This window comes from Fundulus heteroclitus, chromosome 22 (genome assembly GCF_011125445.2).
Source record: "Fundulus heteroclitus isolate FHET01 chromosome 22, MU-UCD_Fhet_4.1, whole genome shotgun sequence".
Classification (NCBI taxonomy): Eukaryota; Metazoa; Chordata; class Actinopteri; order Cyprinodontiformes; family Fundulidae; genus Fundulus; species Fundulus heteroclitus.
This window is the reverse complement of record NC_046382.1, coordinates 40322934-40343193: the sequence shown is the minus strand read 5'-3', so window position 1 is coordinate 40343193 and position 20260 is coordinate 40322934. Positions and strand designations below refer to the sequence as shown.

At 45.1% G+C, this 20260-nt stretch overlaps 1 protein-coding gene across 2 annotated transcripts; it reads left to right on the top strand.

Moving 5' to 3' along the window:
* The first annotated feature begins 2883 nt into the window (after positions 1-2883).
* Positions 2884-19469, top strand: rbm45 (RNA binding motif protein 45). 2 transcript variants are annotated; one of them, XM_036126351.1, is made up of 11 exons: positions 2884-3209; positions 4735-4857; positions 8144-8270; positions 8406-8525; positions 8605-8775; positions 15596-15716; positions 16786-16879; positions 17080-17240; positions 17325-17400; positions 17510-17645; positions 19153-19469. In XM_036126351.1, exons 1-10 carry the CDS (start codon positions 2934-2936, stop codon positions 17624-17626), a joined length of 1386 nt encoding a protein of 461 aa, XP_035982244.1. In that variant the 5' UTR covers positions 2884-2933; the 3' UTR covers positions 17627-17645; positions 19153-19469. The 2 variants fall into 2 exon arrangements, with proteins under 2 accessions (XP_035982244.1, XP_035982245.1); XM_036126352.1 differs by having other exon boundaries at positions 2885-3209; positions 17083-17240.
* Positions 19470-20260: the final 791 nt, after the last annotated feature.

Genomic DNA, 20260 nt, shown 5'->3' with positions numbered 1-20260 from the left:
TTTAAATTGCTATGTTCCAAAGAGAGCTTTCTTTTCCCACAAAAATTATCTATTTTAAAAACTGTAAGAAAATATGAGAGGAAGATGAAGATCTTTTAGATGAAGATATTTTAGACAAAGTGAAATCTGCTGGAAATACTTATTTACACCATTGAAGGCAACATCTCTTTATTATACGGTTTAATACCGCCTAACTATAGTAACTCCATGGGTAAAATTTAACTTTGATTCATGAATAGACAGGTCTCACCCATTTTTCATTTGGGTATTTATATATATATATATATATATATATATATATATATATATATATATATATATATATATATATATATATATATATATATTAGAGATGGCACAGCTAAAGTTGATTAGCATTTCCCCTGTAGATCAAATGTAACAGAAAGCTTAGCGTTGACATCCACCTCTTGTTTTTGTTCTTTTATTTCTTCATCATAAACTTCTAATGACATTCTGGAAGATAATCGGCACACTTTCTGTTTCATCGGTTGATTCTGTATTTTGCAAAGTTGTTTAAAAGGAACTCTAGGACAACATGCCGGATCTGAACTGAAGGATTTTAAAAGCTTCGAAGGTCTAAAGGAGGAATTCAGTGACACAGAAGTGTTTCATAAAATGAAATAAAAATAAGAAAAATAAACATCTGGTGAAGATTTGTTGTAAAGACATATACAATCAAAACTTTTCACCACTTCTTGTTTCTAATGTTATGCTAAAACCGGTCCAACAACAAAAACAACTGAATGAGTTATTTTTTTTTCCTACTGTCCATTCCAGTAATCAGACGATGTCTTCTTTTCAACCCCGTCCCCTTTGACATTACGGTCATTAAGGGATAACACCTTTAACATTTTCACCTGCCAAGTGTTAAGACGTAAAAGGGGATCAAGTTAAGGTGACCGAAAATAAAACAGCTAAAAACCTAAATTAAGGTGAGTTTAAAGAATATACTGAAGATTGTCCTGGTTTAATGACAAAAATGTAAGGCCAGACATTCATTAAAAGTGAAGATACAATAAAGGTTTTGGATATTGCACACCAAAAGGGAAGATAATGATGCAACCTATACTAATAGTCACTATTACAACTACTATTGATGATGATGATAATAATTAGTTTTGTTTCATGCTTTTTATAATTTCCTGCTGGCTACTTGTATATGTTCATTTGAAAAATACAAAAATAAACTATGTCCTGTGAACAGGACTGATAACTCCCAGCCTTTTGAGAAATTCTGTCCCATATCTATAATGTTCACACGTGCATTGACATCTTTTCTCTTCAAAAGGACAGGAGCTTAGAAACCATCACGTTTAAAAATCAAATCAGGAGTCACAATGCTTGTGTCATCTCACAGCCAAAAGCGTCCTCAGTGGTAGAAGAGTTAAAGAAAAGCTCTCTAGCCTTGTTGAACTAGTAGAGTAAGGAGTTTATCTACAGGTGGTGTCCAAAGCTCTCAGACAGGATCTTAACTCACATCCTTCCTCCATCGTGGACTTTTAGGATTTGCACATCAGACCGACTGGTTGCTGCTCATCACACAATCCTCATTCAGGCCAGTCTGGATGCCAAAAGACACATATGTTCAGATGCTTCAGTTCAACATTTAACTTAATCCTCACCCACCGGTTTAGCAGTACCTAAACCATCTGGTCATAGACAGAACAGGTATTGTACCTTTGCACAGCTGCTGGACTTTATTTTCCTCTTAAAAACAGTGTGGACTGGAAGTAGTCTATTTTTGTCTCTGGCCGAGGCCTGAAGATGAGTTTTCATTTAAATAAGTTAGGTCCATCCATCCATCCATCCATCCATCCATCCATCCATCCATCCATCCATCCAGAGGGGATGGGGTGTGATCAGGGGCGGTTCTAGACAGGGGCCAACAGGGGCCCATGCCCCTGTAGAAATGGACCTGGCCCCTGTACTAAAAGCATGATGTTAAATAAACTTCTCATAATTATTTGCAATGACAAAGAAACCATAACTGATCGGTCACTTTGACCAATATTATTTTTTACCTATACAGCTTCACTCTAAAAAGAATTTAAAACTTAAGATGTTTCACGTTTAGCTTTAGCCGTATTGAGCAGGGGGCAAAGTTTTCAACTGCTAGATCAGGGCTCTGAAACCTGCAGTTCCAGAGCCACAAGTGGCTCACTTAATATTATTACACAGTTAAATATTGCCGTTTTATTGTTTTAATTTTTATTTGTGCTGTGCCCCTGTGAAAAAACACTGGCCCCACTTTGCCCCACAGTTTGTCTAGAACCGCCCCTGGGTGTGATGACTATGGTCTTTGGCTGTCACATGCGGTCTATCAGGTGAAGTGGGATTGGCACTAGGTGCTGACTGGGCCCTATCTTCCTGGTATGTTTAATCACAATTGCTCCTAACATTCCTGGTTGCTCTACTTCGCAGACTTGTCCTGAAATTTTGGCTCTAACAGCTGTAATTTCTATGTTTTCCAGTAGATGGCACTAAATCAAGCTGTGAAATGGAATCGCTAACACTATCTGTAAAAAGGGCAATACGTCCAATATTCATTCAGAAAACAATTCACTTAAGATTAGAGACTCTATTTTTTTTTTTTTACCTTCATCATTGTTTTTATTTAGTGTATTTCATATTTATTTGTATTAAAAACGATACAATGTGGGAAACTCTTGGCTTTCCCGTTTCAAAGTCGCACATTAAAATGTTCAGATTGACGTGTAACACATGAAATGGCGGCAAAAGCCCCCCCCCCCCCTTTTTTGTGTGTGCGTGTGTGTGTGTGTGTGTGTGTGTGTGTGTGTGGGGGGGGGGGGGGGGGGTGTCTGTGCTCCTCTCCAGCGTACCACTGCCGCAGAACGTCATTTTTCCGAGGAGCACGCAAACGCGTCGCCAACGGTCCAGCTTGGAAAGCCAAGATGGAGGACAACGCTTCAAAACAAATGCCCGAAAACCTGGACGACCCTCCCAACAGCCGTCTGTTCGTGGTCACCAGTCGCTGTGTGACAGAAGACGAGCTTCGGGAGAGCTTCAGTAAGTTTGGGTACATTCAGGGGGTCTGGCTGATTAAAGACAAGCAGACAAAGGAGCCCAAAGGCATCGCCTATGTGAAGTTCGCCAAGTCGTCCCACGCCTGTTTGGCCATGGAGGAAATGCACGGGAAGGTGCTGGTGGAGGGGACTAAACCAATAAAGGTACGACCCACAGCCTGGTGGCATAGAGGCAGAGCACGCTGCCGGAAGTAGCTACTGTCACCCACCCTGAGTGAAAGCTGCAGCTAACACGCTGCCGTGGAGCCATGATGAAGCTGAAGCTGAAGCTAGCTTGTGATTCAGGAGCAGGCCAGCTGCTCTGTCACTGACTTCAGCCTGCTCTGGTTTAAAGCGCTTAAACCCTTCAAATCAGGCTAGAAGATTCTACATTCAAAGCAGAATGTTCCAAACCCAGTTTGGGATTTGTAGAATTTGTATTTTTGATTTGTGGAACCTGTGCTTCTTTCATTTATTTTGTTTCTTTTCTTAATTGTTTTATAGGCTTAAGCTGCTGGGGTCCGTTCTTCGTACGTCGCTAACTCAGTTAGCAGGATTTCATTGTTGACGATTTGAGTTATCTGAGACAACTGCGCGCTCATGCGTTTGTTTAAAAGGGGAAATGTATCGATAGTAGAAACAATGGTCAGCAGCGCTGCTATTGGCTGTTCAGCAAAGAACGCCCACAGTTTTTCTCCCAAGCAGAACAAGAACTTGGAAGGTTATGCCGAATTTGAGTCATTAATTAAAACACCTCAAAATCTGTTAAAGACAGGAGAGAGGGCTGGCAAAAGCAGCAGACAAATTAACGCGTAAATACTGTCCATGGTAGATGTTTCTATCACATTCTACAGCATGAATTTTTGCATTTTAATAATTTTATATTATTTGTTCTTTTATATCAGAGCCTCCACGGGACCCACTAGAACATGGGGACAAGTAAAAGGGAAATACAAGAATATTCTACAAAATGGTAGCCTTTAATTATTACACTTTATTTTAAAAAGGCACTTGTTATGTCAAGAGATCCAAATTTCAGTGTCATTCCTTAGAGACGGGAAGTAAAGGACACGTGCAAACTGGGACTTTTAACAAAAAAAATTTGACTCTGAGCCTGGTTCTGCTGGAGGTTCTCCTTCCTGTTAAAGGGGAGTTTTCCTCTCCACTGTCACTTCATGCATGCTCAGTATGAGGGATTGCTGCAAAGCCATCAACAATACAGACAACTCTTCCTGTGGCTCTACACTCTTTCAGGAGGAGTGAATGCTGCTTGGAGAGACTTGATGCAACCTCCTGGGTTTCCTTAGAGAGGAAACTTTTTGACCAATCTGTCTGATTTGACTGAATTTGACTTTGTAAAATGCCTTGAAATTACATGTGTTGTGAATTGGTGCTATATACATAACATTTAATTTAATTATAAAGGTTTCACAAATCCCAAACTGGGTCTGAAAGATTCTGCTGTTGGTGTTGAATATCCGATCTAGTTTGAAGAGTTTGGTGGTTTTAAACTACAGCAGAGTAACGAGGCTCAAGGTGTTGAAAAAGGAACTGTGCTTTGCCCTTTTAGTCGCCTCCTGAATCGGATGCTACAACCAGAAGAAATTCAGTTCTTAACTTGTGCTGTCCTACGCTACGTTTAGGAAGATGCTTCAGACTGATATGGATCTTGTTTTTTTTCCTTTTCTAGGTGTTTATTGCACAGTCGCGTCCATCATCGAGAAACAGAGACATCGAGGACGAGGAGCTGACCAGGATCTTCGTCATGATTCCCAAAGTCTTCACAGAGGAGGACCTCAAAAACACGTTCAAAGTAATTACTAACCCAGTCCGGCTCACTTCTCAGGTTTTCATCTGTTGTTGCTCGTCTGAAGGTTCATAGACCCAGTAGCTTTTTATCTCCTCTTGTTTAAATCAGCCAGCAGTGCCATTAAAATTAATTTATTGTGAGCAAAAAATTAAGAAGGAAATTATGTTTTTTCATAGTGTTGCACCGATACCAGTATGGGACGGGGCTGCGATCCGGCACTAAAATGGTGGTATCGGTATCGGCGAGTACCAACAAATGGGTCACAGATACCGTTTTGATGTTTGTATGTCACTTGAACACAGCCTTCTGTCTCCCGACTAGTATTATACATGTTATATAAGTTCATGAAAGTTGCACTATTTTGGCATTCAAGAGCCAAAACTCAGGGTTTAAAGGCATACTATGCAACATTTTTCAGTTAATTAATGTGTTCCATACCGATTTGGTTGATTAAATGAGTCATTTCAGGTCGAACAAAGGTTTTCTCGGCCGCCCTGGGGGTCTGTGGGGGAAATACCGCACTTTTTTGTTTCTAATCACCGTCCAGGAATCGGTATATGTTTAATGTTTGTCTCATTTGAAATGTTTTTGAGTAGGCTATCCTGATAGCAGGCTATCATTTAGCGCCTGCTACCATGATAGCCTATATGCTATCATGGTAGCAGGCGCTTCTTTATTAACATGTCGGCCACCAAAATACTCTTACCTGTTCACTACTTGATGTCGCTGGAATTGGGTCAGGATGTTCTTCGGTTGTGCCCTTTCCTCCGACAAAATGCTTGCTACATATGTAGACCGACCGCACCGGTGTACCAAGCGCACACATTTCTCCTTGGCACTCTTGAATTTCGGGAAAGTAATGAAAAACATCCTTCATATGCGGCCGATCAGCGTACCTCGAGTCGCTGTTGCACGTTCCATAGCAACAATGTTTATAAACCATGGTCTTGCTTGAAAAAGCAGTCGTTTTAACGAGTAAAACCTAGGCTAACGCACGTCTCTTTTAAAGCAAAACAGCGGCGGGTTTCTGGAGTTTGCCCCACTGCGTACCACGTGATGTGACGTCATCGTGACGTTACGTTTCTAAAAATAGCTTGTTCGCGGTACCCCATTGCAAGAGCTCACGGCCCGCACACACAGAAGTCTCGCTTTACGGCGAGAACTCCATGTGTTTTTGCCCTGCCATTCACTATATGCACGCGCAAAAGCAACAACAAAGAACCGCGTGTTAACGTCAAATAAACATGCAAGCATATCGAGTTTTATTATTATTATTATTATTATAATCTTTTTTTTTTTTTTATGTTGGCGAGACGCTACCGCGGCTGCGGCTTGGCGAGGCGGTGGCGGTGGCGGTAGCGTCTCGCCAACATCAAAAACAAAAACAAAAAATAATAATAATAATAATAAAACTGGCGAGGCGGTCGCGGCTTGGCGATAGCGCTGCGGGAAGCTTGATGTTCATACCTTCACTGTGTTAGTCATTGTTTGTACTGCCGTTTTTCCACTTTTCGTTGCGTTCGCCTGTCTGCTAAGCTCAAAACAACCGCGCCTGGCTTGACGGAGGAACCAGAACAGCTGAGCATCTTTATGACAGTGCACTTTTACTTTCGCCCTCTGGGGGGAGCCTCGCTGGAAAATCAACCCCGGTTGCATAGTATACCTTTAAAAGAGATTATACAATTATTAATGTCATTTTACTGTCTTACTGTTGCACTACTATTGTACATGTTATAATTTCACAAATGTTGCACTATTTTGGCCTTTAAGAGCCAGTCCAGGTAGGCAATAAAACGTTCTACTACCCTACATAGTATGCAGTTCTTCATATATATATATATATATATATATATATATATATATATATATATATATATATATATATATATATATATATATAAATTTCAAACAGATGGTATCGGTATGGGCCAATACTGCATAGCCAGGTATCAAGTATCGATATCGGCGCAGCACTAGTTTTTCACAGTGCTTTAAAGTCAACGGACTTGGTTGCACCCAGTCTAAAGTTAAACCACCTTTACTCATTCCCCAGAGGTTTCCTGGAAGGAACGATTATACAAGTACAGCTAAAAAAATTGAATACCGTGAAAATGTTCCATGTTTTGTTTTTTTCCGTAATTCTCTCGTTTTATAGAGTGAAACTCAGTGAAATATTTTGTGGCATTATGCCGTGCAGCTGATTCAGTGTCTCAGAAAACTAGAACTTTGTGAAAAAGTTGCAGCATGTTCATAGAACGTTTAGTTTAAGTTTAAGAACTTTGGGCAGCGTGACCAGGCGTGGGCTGAGGCTGGAGACAGCGCATCCAGAGCCGCTACGCCCAGACGGACCCAACACACGGGCTGAACATGTTTGATTCCACGTGTGAAGCTACTTCTGAACCAGAGGCAGAACGTCTGACCTCGGCTAAGGACTAAGAGAACTGGACTGTTGCTCCAAAGTCTGGAGGAAGAGAGGAAAGGCACAGAATCCACAGAGCTGGAAGTCCAGTGGGACGTTTCCACAGTCAGGGATGATTTGTGGTCCAGTGTCATCTGCTGGTTCTGGTCCACTGGGTTTTCTGAAGTCCACCAACACGTCCTCTAGCAGGACGTTTTAGAGCTCTCCATGTTTCCTTTTCCTGACGAGCTGTACGCAGACGCTGAATTCATTTCCCAGCAGGACCTGGTACCGGCCCACACTGCCAAAGGTACCAAAAGCTGGTCCAGTGACCACAGCGGTACCGTACTTGATTGGCCAGCAGACGGGCTGGGCCAGAACCCCAGAGAAAATCTCTGAGCTGTTGTCCAGAGGAAGATGAGAGACACCAGAACCAGCAAGGCAGACGACCTGCAGGCAGCGATCCAAGCAACCCGGGCTTCCAGAACACCTCAGCAGAACCACGGGCTGACGGCCTCCATGCCGCGCTGCACTGATGCAGTGATTCATGGAAAAGGAGCGCCGACCAGGTTCTGATCAGCAGCCAGACATTTCTGTTTAAAACACCCTTTGTACTGACCTGATGGAATAAGTTTGGGGTATTATTACCAGGAAGAAATAATCCTAACATTTCCGACCGTCTAAAATGAATCAAAATAATGAACTTTTCTGTCATTTTTATATTTGTCTTATGTACCTGACTGCCCTCTGGGTTTAGATTTGGGTCAGTCTGAGAACTCTGGGGTTAAAGCTCTCAGACCTGCTCCTTCAGTCCCCACGCCATGACGCTCCATGGTTTCACTCCCCGACTTCGCTTTCTTCCCTCTGATGTTTCCCCTCTCTGTCTGCCAGGAGTACGGAGATATTGAGTACTGCGTCATCATCAAAAATAAGTCCACAGGGGAGAGTAAGGGCCTGGGCTATGTGCGGTACTTCAAGCCCTCTCAAGCTGCCCTCGCCATAGAGAACTGTGACAAATGTGAGTCTGAGCCTGATGGACCTTGTGGCTGTTTAATATTAAGGGGTCTCTCAATCCAAAAGTGGTGTCAACACATTCCTGTACGATGCTAATGACTCTGTTAAGGATAACAGGACATCCTGCTACTGTCTCCAGCGTACAGGGCCGTCCTGGCGGAACCTCGCAGCAAAAACAACTCGTCTGAAGACGCAGGACGAAGCCGGGGCGGAGACTACAGCTCTGCTGACCCACCTAACCAGTATCCCATCGCCTCCCGTACGCACATAGCTCTACCACGCATATCAAGTCTAGTCTCTCTTTGTGTTGCTAACCTGGTTTTTTCCTTTGGCTGCAGCTGATCAGGGAGGCTTCTCCATGCTGGACTTCCGGCAGAGTGAATTAACGCGCTCTCTGATTTTGACCACCCGGGCCGCCCTCACTCAAGAGCAGATTTTCGCCCTGTTTGACATCATCCCTGGCATGGAGTACTGCGAGCTTCAGAGAGACTCCTACGGCATGACCACAGGTAGTCGCCCCCACCGTGGCCTTGGTGTGTCTTGTTTAAGTACCAGTACAGATTGGGGGGGACCGGACCTTCTGTGCAGACCCTGGTCTGGACCAGACAACCAGACCCAGTCTCTGACATGATCATGGTCTGCTTCTGTTGTGTTGTGCTTTTTAAAGTACACTAGGGGTGTGTTTTATGAAATTTTTATTCAGGTTCAGAAGAGATCGGCAAGGCACAAATAAGGACTCAAACACGGTTTCTGTTAGAATAATAATAAGGCCCACATTTATTGTTCCCCACAGAATACAGCGACACAAAACAGCAAGCACTTCGCACACGCAAAGTAGCAAGCACTTAAAGCAACATCATTTTAGACAGGCGTGATGTTCCATCTCTTACCATGGTACAGGACTGGGAAGTCGGTCAGTCCTGCCGGGCGTCCACACAAATCCATGGCAGACTTCCCTGGACTGAGGGCAGTCTCCCCTTTATATACTTACAAACAAAGGGCCAGGTGTGGAGAAAGAATGGCCATTTTCTCTCCCCACAGCCGATCCATTTCCCAAAACATGTTTCCAAAACAGAGACCGTTCCCAGCGTCTCAGCAGTGTGTGAAACGAAACATGAGCGCAATCGATGTGAGAAATAAAATAACATCACAAACTCAGAGCGCAAATCAATGTGTGAAGCACAATACAATTCTAGTTTCACATGAAATCAGTCTTTCTCACAACACATTGTCATAAGTTCCTACCACAAGTTAAAACAAGTTATAACAAAATAACACATGTTCTTAGTTTTATGTGAGAAACAAAATAACAGGCAAAACTCAGAGTACAAGCATATATGTTGCTCTTAGTTTATGTGAACTCAAAAACAAGTACCAGTTCTTCCCATAATATATGTGAAACAAGTTATATAAGCAATAAAGACAAGCTAAACAAGTTATATAACTGACCAGTTTTTTCCAAATTACATTGTCAAAGAGCAACAATAATTCTTTAATATATTAGGGTGTGTGATTAAAGGGCTACTAGCACTTAATACTTAATCAATGTTTGGAATTAACAATTAAAAGTGTCTCATCATTTTTGGAGATGAGACCCACCATGGTGGTGTCGTCCGCAGTCTTCACCACCATGTTTGAGGGGTGGACAGCAGAACAGTCATGGGTAAAGAGAGCAGGGCTGAGGAAACAACACTGCAGCGTTCCTGTGTTGAAGATCAGTGGAGCAGATGTACGTTTCCCTATCCTCACCAACAACCCCTGGGATCTGTTGGTGAGGAAGTCACTGATCCAGGAGCAGAGAGGTGTGGGTAGTCATATGTTGTGGAGCTTCAGAGCCAGCATATCTGGGAGCAGGTTGAAATCTGAGCTGAAGTCCATGAAGAGCACCCTGGCATGGGTGTCAGGATGCTGCAGATCAGTCAGAGTTGAGTGCAGTGCTAACGAGACATCGCTCCGTGGAGCGATTCTCCCTGTAGGTAAATCGCAGGCTGTCCAGGCCAGCAGGGATGGAGTTGTTGTGCAATTAGACACTGTTTAAAGTTATTTAATCTTTCATAAATAACTATCTCTCTGTTAAGTATTATCTGGTGATAATCAGCTCTTAAGCTGATATCAGGACAATGGTTGAAAGGGATGAATTCGGGCACTAGCGATCTTTTAACAGCAAACTCTGCACACACATAGAATAAAGGAGTGAAAACTTATTTTCAAGTTCAAGAATGTAATAACAGAGATAAAATGAACATCCAGAGAACATCACTATATAATGCTGTTTATCTGAATTAACACAATACTTCGATTAACAAATCCTCTCTACTAGGCTAGTGAAACTTAACTCAACTACTAAGCAAAATTAATATAAAAAAAGCTAAGCCAAGCAACTATTTACATGCAAAGGTAAACAAAAGGCAAAACAAAAGTGGTTGATCATCATCAGATTAATTCAGTGAATCCTTGTTGACTGCAGAACTGATTTAAAGACCATGGAATGGAGTTAAAATAGCTTAACTAATTTAGAACAACATTTGGCATGTTTTCAATCCATTCACAATGTGAATCCTGAGATCCTGACAAAACATTATTTGATGAAATAACATTTCTTTTCAGTTAAAGAACCAAAGTTCATCTTAGAGAATGTGAATTGAGGTTAAATTAACTTCACTAATTCAAACCATTTGGTATGTGTTTCACAATGCAAGTCCCGAATTACACAAAACATTACCTTGAGGAAATAATATTTTAAAGAATGGTTTGCTCTGTAAAATCATTTAAACTTTTTTGAACGGCCGATTTTATTAATGCGATTCTACCTCCAGGCGCTAGGGGTCGCTGTAGCGATCGGTCGTTAAAATCGGTTACTCCTAAAGTTAAACAAACGCCTTTAACTCAACATTAATATTCAATATTAATGCGGGAATAAGGCTCATACAAATATCGAACAACGGTGGAGCGAAACAAACAAGCTTTATGCTTAAAACTCCTTTTGAACGTCTGGAACCGAATGTAACCAGGTGCTAAGTAGCATTTTGACTAGCGGATTTTCGGCGCTGACTTTAAAAGCTTTGGCTTTTATTTTAGTCATAATGGGTGGCCGGATAACATAAACATTAATTTCCCATCAATGTACAGGGTTCGTACGGGTGCTGGAAATCCTTGAAAATGCTTGCATTTTGACGTTGTGTTTTCAAGGTTTGAAAAGTGCTTATATTTTGGATGATATGCTTGAAAATGCTTGAAATTGTAACTATTTCTTTGGCAACAAATACCTATCTAACTGAATCGTGTGTTTATTAAATGGAGAAATAAAATGTTGGAGAGCCCGAAAATGAAACCTGCTCGCTTATGTGTGACTGCGATCTGCCAGTCTTTTTCCATGTGTGACTCCGCCCCCATGAAACCACTACTGCACCATGCCGGGAGGTTGTCGTTTCAATGAACGTTGGCTGGAAGATGAAAAATACAAATTATGGATTAAACGGGGACAAACCCCACGAGTTGCCTCTTGTAAAGTCTGCAAAAAAGACGTGCAGCTTTTCACAATGGGCGAGTCTGCACTCTCGAGTCACATGAAGGGTAAGTCATAGACTTTTTAAGTAAGCCAACTCAAGTAGCCTAGTACACGTTAGCGTTAGCACCTATTTGTTTACGCTAGTAACTGCTAGCTAGGAATTCACAGGCTAAGTTCAGTGTTTCCCACAGGAATTTGTTTAGGCAAGGCGGAGAGTTGTTGGCCGGAACAAGATTTGCGCGGACGACTGACCGACTGGCGGGGGGGTTGAAGAAGACAAAGTTTTGCGCGGACGACTCGCGGACCGGTGGGGGGGGGGGGGGGGGTGCTCCAGTCCAGTCTTCTAATCCACAGCAGGCAACCAGCAAGACCACAAACACCATAACATCATTTGTCAGCTCTAATCCAACACTTCAAGCAGAAATATGCTGGGCAACAAAAGTTGTAACCAGCCATTATTCCTACAAATCACGTGACAATGCAGCAGACATTTTCAGAACCATGTTTGCTGATAGTGAAATTGCAAAGTTTACTTGTGGGGAGAGAAAAGCAGTATACCTCATCACATTTGGGATTGCACCTCATTTCTCTTCCCTAATGAAGGCCAAAGCCAAGAAAGAGTCTCAATATGTACTTCTGTTTGATGAAAGTTTAAATAGGGAAATTAAGAAAAGCCAGCTGGACATGCACATACGATTTTGGAATGATAACCAAGTAAACTCAAGGTGCCTAACATCATTTTTCATGGGTCATCACACTGCAGAATAAATGCATGAGAAGGTTGAAAAGGTGTGTTCAGATATAGGCTTCCAGAACCTGATTTAGCTGTCGATGGATGGCCCAAATGTAAATTTGAAGCTCTTCTCACTGGCCCAGCAGAACATTGACAAACAAAACTTTTGTTTTGCTTAAATATCTGATCCTTCTGCTAACACAATTTTGGTTGTTTATAGCATCTCTTTTAATGCGATAAAAACACTAAATAATAATTTTGACTATGTATTGGTATGTAATTTACGGTGGTGTAAGGTGCTGGAAAAAGTTTTAAAATTGATCTTGAAAGTGCTTGAAAAGTGCTTGATTTTGACTTTGGAAAAGGTGTATGAACCCTGAATGTATGAAACCCCTGTGGAGATAACGTTTGTTATAACCATAAAACACATTTGAACCATATCAGCAATCCCATGGAACAGGATGCTAGCGTGGGCTAATTCCGTTAGCCCCTTTGTTTAGAGCACCGTGTGGACGCATCACAAACATTTTCCAATGTAACCTTTCCCTTTGAGTCTCTCTGTCCAACCTGTCGGTGCCTCATGCGAATTCGTTCCACTTTGGCCATCCAAGGAAGAAGCACTGAAAAGCAGGGAAAATCGTTGGTCTGTTCAGCAGCGGGCTAGCGTGCAGCTCTGCAGCTATGAGCTAAACGGCAGCGTGGTCGGGCAGCTTGGAGGCATGTAGCCATGAGCTTGCCGGTGGTGGCGCATGAGTCGAGGCCCGTATGTCCTGCAGGCAGCCTGACCCGGTTGCAGTCACGATTTCAGCAGGTTTTCCTCAGCATGCAAAAGCGGGTCCTTCTGCCGGCTTTTCAGCTCTGTGTTGCTTGGAACCAGCTCCGTCTGGAGTCTGCTGAGAGGGCAAAACAAAGCTGGCATAGACGGATTCATTCACTTCGCTGTTTTTGCAGAAGTGAGAGACTTCTCTTTGAATCGGCTGGCAGTTTCTCCCGATGCCAGGGAGGAACTTAGTTTCAAAGAGGCTTATGTCTCACTCAGCCTGTGGCCTCTTCCAGGCCCCATGTGGCTCCTGCAGGGCATCCCCTCCTTTAGAGTCCCAGGGCAGAGCAGGATGAGAACTGGATCTATGGCCAGGGGTAGACTGAAGGGAGTTGAGAGGTGCAGTCTGAAGAGATCCTGACACAGGCACCCTGTGGAGAGACTGTCTTTGCAGCAGGGTGGTGGAATTCCTTCTGGTCCATCCTCCATGGTACATGGTCTGAATTCAATCTGACATCAGTTATTTCATCGTGGCTTTAATATGGCACAACAGAGTCCTTGATGTACTTTAGGAGGATCCTCTGGAAGCCTTTCATGATGACGGGGGTCAGAGCAACAGGGCGATAATGATTGAGGCAGGTGATGGTGTGCTTTTTGGGGACAGGCACGATAACAGAGGATTTCAGACAGGAAGGAACCATGGAGAGCTGCAGGGAGAGGTTGAAGATGTCCAGAAAGACCCCTGCTAGCTGGTCAGAACATGATGTAAGCTCCTGGGCTGACCCCATGTCTGGAGGTGCGACCTTGTTGGTGTTGACCAGCCTTTCTAAGTTCACTTCTAGTCCTGTGTAGGCCGCTCTGTCTCCAGATGTGAATGCTGCATTCTGGGCCTTCAGCAGGGACCACACCAAGCTGTCCACCCATGGTTCTGGTTAGGAATCATTGATTGTCTTTGTGGGAAGGACAGCGTCAGTGCATTTACAGCAAGAGCTGCTGAGGCTGTAATAAGGCCCCCACCACTCTCAGAACCTTGTGCGGGTCCATTCTTTGCCCTCATAGCAGTCAGAACCAACACACTGTGTGTTTATTGTTGATTTTTTCCCCCCTGCATGGTCAGAAGCACAAACCCTCTGGTTGTTTTAGGGAAATTGAAGAACAGTGCAAATGTCAGAGTTTCTACTCTGAATAATGCTTGGTACAAGTGAACACACATCAGGACAGGATCCTTGAGACCATATGAACGGCACTTTCGCAATACGTTCTCCCCTTTAAATCTAATCCTATTTCAAACAGTGCATGTATCTTCGTTGTTTCAGGTGCTGATCATCACCATGGTGCTCTCATGCCGGGTCGAATCACTTTTGCAAAGCTGGCCCATTACTTACTTCTGGATTTTGTGAAGCGCTCCCTGAAGCGTTTTTTTCAGTTGTCACAATTTCCTCGAATAAAGCCGTCTCGCTGTGTTCGCCTGGCTCTGCAGCCAGTCCGCATTAATACACTCTGCAGGTGAAATAAGGACACGGTGAGTGACACTTTCATCTTGTGACGCAACAAATCCATACGGAAACTTGTTGCCAACGCTTTTAATTACCGATTTTAATAGAGTCGTTGTTGTGGCCCTCCACGTTAGGGCAGCTGGCAGGAAGCTTTGCCTGTAGGTTTCAGGCAAACCTCAGAACACTGAAAAATGCCACATTGTTTCATCTGAGACTAACTTTCCCCGTTCATCTCTGCCAAAGCTCATCCTCTGTGTCCCGTAGCAATGAGTTGTTGCAGGGGGCAGCTAGCTAGCTAGCTGTTCGGGCCGGCGCCGGCTCTCGCTCTCCTTTGTGCCCGCTGCAGGCCGTCTAGCTTGCCGGGATGCAGTTCTCAGGTCAGCTTCCTGTGGAGGCTGGTTGCTGGCTTCGACGTCTGATTCCTCAGGAATCAGGAAGCTTAGGTCCCAGTTTGATGTCTCTGATGAGAACCCCATACAGGTCCAGAGAAAAACAGAGCTGTGTCCGTGGCAAAGGGGATGGATTTGATCCTGGGGGACGTTTTTAGAAGCCAGGAGGCGTCCTGCTGTGAGGGCAGTCCTCAGGAGTTTACAGTCTGATATCTATGTTCCTCATGGCGCGGCACAACATTTCATTTGATGCTTTCTGTAACGTCTGCCGGCCATGATGGCGGCACACAAACTGTCTTGGAAAGGTTTGTTTGGGTAAGCCTGCCGTGAGGCGTTTTCATGTGAAGCCGAACTTGAGCGGTTTGTGTGTGACGTGGCCGTGTCGCTTCTGATTGGAAATGATCCGGCTTAATCCGGCTCCTCCGTGTGTCCTGTGCCTCCAGGTCACGCTCTGATTCGCTACAATAATCTGGGATCAGCAGTTTATGCCAAGGAGAAACTGGACTACTTCGAGTATCCGCCTGGCAACAGACTTCAGTTGATTTTTTATGACGACGGAGAGAGGTGCGTACTAAAGACACGTTATGTAAATCTCTAAGAATTGACTAAGTAGTTCCAGAAAGGTTAAGAGTTTAAAAAAACAACTTTCTTTCCAGGCCAATGGGATTCTTAGATAAAACACAGCTGAGATGCAGCTGATGATTAACCCTGACCTTGGCAGCTTGTGGCCTGGGCTGTAATTACCGTGTTGTTGGTTATTACTGAATGTGAATGTGAGGTCATTAGTGTCACATTTATGGATGAAACAGAAACAAGTGAATCAAACCGGAGCAAGAAGCAGCATCAAAGGACGGCCAGACTGCTGCAGGCGGGCCTGGATGTTGTCCTAAGGGCCGCGTTCACCGTCTGCGTCTTTACCGGGCCTTAAAAAAGGATTCTTAAGTCGTGAACTTTGTCATATTTATCACACATAAGGGGACCTGAAAGGCTCTGACCAAAGCATCAGAGCAGGGTAGCCTGAGGGCCCGGTGGGCCCCATGCTCCCTGCCTCGGTTAACCGAGGTGAGAGTTGTCTGGAGAAGCTGCGGGGAAGGTTCTGCTGCCTGCAGCAGAACCTGGAGAGGCGGATCCTTGGCGGCAGAGACCTGAACAGGATATACCATGGAACCCTGGCTGCCATCTGACCCCTCACTGGTGCAGTGGGTCCTGGGTTCCTCCTGCTGCGTAAGGCCTGACCAGACAGGCCTCCACGCCCCCCTGACCTAAATCCAACAGAACATCTCTGGAGAGTCATGTCCGGGTCCATTTGACGGCACCAGGTTGCTGGTCGGGTTGTGGGAGGAGAGCCCCCCCGGTAACCATCCAGCACCACTGTCCAGCATGCACACCAGCACCTGGGGGCCATGTAGACCGGACCGTCCTGCTCCTTCAGCTTTCACCTTCACGTTCTCTGTGACGTCAGGTTAAGCCCCCTGTAGGCTGGTCATGTCTTTCCGGCTCAGCTCTGCTGTCTCAGTAGCGTTCCCTTCATTCTTAGAGCGCTTTATTACGCAGCCCTGAACCAAAAGCGCTTGCTTCCTGACTGGAGCTGCAGCGAGAGCCTCTGGCTGACAGAACGTTGGTTTGTGTGCAGCCCCGCAGGCCGGATGGCCACCCAGATGGTGACGGCTCAGATCCACGGGTCGATGTGGAATGGAGCCTCCAGCAGCAAGATGATCAAACCTGCCGTAAGTTTATTTACTCCGTTCGCTCAGCCACCCGTCATCCTTCTAACTCTTCTTGCATGTAGGTCTACTTACTTAAAGAGTGGACATATATAGTCCAGAAACAGTTTATGTGACAATGATGTCGACCAATCACAGTGAACCTCTGTGCGGTGTCTCCTGGGTACCCGAGTTCTCCCATGCCACCGTGTGTCTGTCTCCAGCAGGGCTTCCCGTCGGCCTCGCCGGTGACCCGCATCCAGACAGACGCCAACCTGCCTCCTCCGAAGAAGCTAGCCCCGTCTGACAGCAAAGCCAAGGAGCGGCTGTTTGTGGTGTTCAACCCCTCGCCCCTGCCGTACGACGTGCTGGAGGACGTCTTCTGGTAGCCATCTTCCCTGTTCTTATGCTGGCGCTGAGGCGCTGCGGACAGGAACACGCTGACACGCCTCTCCCGCTGTCTCCGCAGTCGCTTTGGTTCCCTCATCGAGGTCCATTTAGTTCCCGGGAGGAAGGTTGGATACATGAAGTACGCTGACAAACAGGCAAGTCTCCCAAACGTCACGCTGGCCTCCCGCACGAGTAGCGAGGCGTGGGTGGGACGCGGGCTTAAGATGCGCTAGCGTGAGCTCCCGTCTCCCCCCTGTGTCCCAGAGTGCCACCGAGGCCATGGCGCTGCTCCACGGTCGGACTGTCAACGGAGTCAAGCTGAAGGTGATGCTGGCGGATCCTCCCCGGGAGGAGTCTCACAAGCGTCTTCGTACCTACTAGGACGGCGGCTCGAGAGCAGGTAAGTGGCAAGTTTAGCTCAACCTCCCAGACAGGGAAGGGCAAAATGGTGGAGAGGCGCCCCACTGCAGTCGCAGGGGGCCGCCATTTTTACCATCAATGCTGGAAGGTCACACCGGAGGTTGTGGACACTTCTTCTTCTTTGTATAGTATGCAGAGGCCGAGAGAAAGGTAAGGAATCCTAACACCAGTGGATGAGAAACCTAGACCTAAGGTTAGTGATTAACTTCCTGTCGTCTCATTAGACCTCCGGTGTGTGCTTCTGGCACTGAGTGTAAAAATGGCGGCGCCTGTGCCTGCAGTGGGGCGCTCTGGAGGAGGTTAGAGCTGCTTCATGAATACTTTGATCTACACTAAAGGAGCCTTTAGTTCAGAGTTTGGTGCCTGCGTTTCACTATAAAGTGTTTCAATGGCGGTGCCTTGCCAAAGTCTGCGTACACGACACACACCGTTTTACGTTGTGACCCGTCTCAGACTTTAAAGTGTTGGGGTTTTAAACCAACGCGTGGTGGTGCAGAGCGTTTAAGCAGAAGGAAGATGAGGCATGGTTTTAAATTAATTTCTGACGTCTAAAAAAAAATACACGTTGTGTTTTGCTTTGCTCAACTAGAGACCGAAGTTAAACTAGATTGGATGGAGAGCATCCGTGAACATTAATTTTCATCACAGTTTTGCAGAGAGGCTAAGGTCTGGACTTTGACTGGACCGATTTATGCTCCAAGCCAAAGCCTTCCAGCGTAGGTCTGGCTGGATGTCTGGGGTGGTTGTCCTGCTGGCAGGTGAACCTCAGCCCCAGCCTCCTTCAGCCTCTGACAGGATGCTCCACTATTTAGCCCCATCCATCTCTGACCAAAAAGCTTCCATGCTGTCACTACCATCCGCCCCCCTCTGGACTGTGGCTTTAGGATCACATGTCTTTCGTATATAAGCTCATCTGACTCGTTGTTCCCTACATGACTTGTGGCAAAGTGCTAAATGGACTATGGCTTCTTCTAGATTTGCAGAGTGCACGACTAGAAGCTCTTCAGCCAAAAGACTCTCCCACCTGAGCTGTGGATTTCTGCAGCTCCTCCAGAGTAGCAAAGGGCTCACAGCTGCCTCGCCCAGCCTATCAGATTGGGAAGATGGCGGCTTTTTGTACCACATGCTTCCCATTTTCGGACGACGTATTGAATGGCGCCCTGTCAGATGTCTTTAATGAGTTGCGTCAGAAAGTGAAAGTTGTATCATTTTCCTTCTGTTTAACGTGCACCACTCGGTATTCTAACATATGAAATCCCAAAGAGGCAAACGGAGCTTTGTGGCTGGCGTGTGAATGAAGACTTTTCCAAGGCACTGCGTGCGTCAGCCTGCAAAGCCTCGGTTCTCGGTCAGACCCGGGTCCGTTTGCAGAGCAGCTGTTTGTGAGAGCTCGCAGGCCGGCCACCTCTAGTCTGATGTTGAACAGATGCCTCCAGACGTGGGGAGTTCCCTTCCTGCTAATAACGCTGCAGCTTCTTGTTCCCCAGGCGACTGTTGTCATGACAAAACGACACCTGACCTGACAGACCGACAGACAGCAACGTCTCCTCCTGACCTCTGACCCGACCCCTTTGTCTGACCTGTATGCCGTCTGTGAAGAAGTTTGGCTTTTCTGTGTTGAATGATGTCTGGCTTTGATTCCCACCGAGGGGCAGAGCTGTGGATGATGAGGCGATGAGCAGTGGCTGGTTTAGTGAGAGGTGGAAGCAGGGGCCTGTAGACTGAACTGTGAACCCATTCTGAGCTCACCTAAATGTGTTCTTTGAACCCATCCTTTCCTTAATAAAAACTACATCAAGCTCTGCTTTGGGTCTGTCTTGTCTTCTGTTACACCTAAGAGTCAATGATGAAACATGTCAGGGCTGCACAACCAGGCGCAAGTTTATCATGGTCACAATTTCCATGTCGCACAGAACCGCCTGCGGTGCAATAAGTGGTAATTATTTAAGCCACTGGCGCCAAGGTTCTCTGTGCCACCATGTGTTTGATGACATTTATTGTTTAATTGAACATAAAACGTGTGAAAAGGTAAAAAGGTGGTAGAGTTGATTAGAACCTACAGCCAAAACACCACAACTTGGACAGAGGAAACCTCGTCTTTGACATGGCAATGATGAATGTTTTTGTGTTTTAGTAGCTGGATAGACTCCTCATTATATCCTAAAACAGACATTAACCATTTTGTTTTCTGTACCTGTCGCAAGCTATGCTGTTATCGCATTTCCCAATAGTATCGCAACCTTTCTTACATTGTGCAGCCCTAAAATGTAATTGTTTCGGTTCTATTCCAACCCATGTGGCGTGTCAACCCCCAAACACATTGTGCAAACTGTTGTTTGTCTGTTGCAGTGCATAGAAAAGAAGATTTGCATAAACCTTCACTTTAGAGCCTCAAGACCTGGTGGGGCCCACTCTGACCACACAGTTTAATTTTCAACAACTCTAAACCTCCTGCTTCATAATAAAGGAACAGATGTGAGGCGTTACTACCACCCCTGAACCACAAAGGGGCAGCAGAGTGGAGGCCTGGCAATAATGATAATATTAATAATAAAAATTAGTGCTAAACTGGTGTTGGTGTTGATGAGTGGTGTG

Excerpts from the sequence above, each read along its gene's own strand:
- rbm45 (XM_036126351.1), top strand. The coding sequence starts at position 2,934 with ATGGAGGACAACGCTTCAAAACAAATGCCCGAAAACCTGGACGACCCT. Across the intron at positions 4,858-8,143 it reads ACCTCAAAAACACGTTCAAA|GAGTACGGAGATATTGAGTA; the intron begins GTAATTACTAAC and ends TCTGTCTGCCAG. Across the intron at positions 16,880-17,079 it reads GCAAGATGATCAAACCTGCC|CAGGGCTTCCCGTCGGCCTC; the intron begins GTAAGTTTATTT and ends GTCTGTCTCCAG.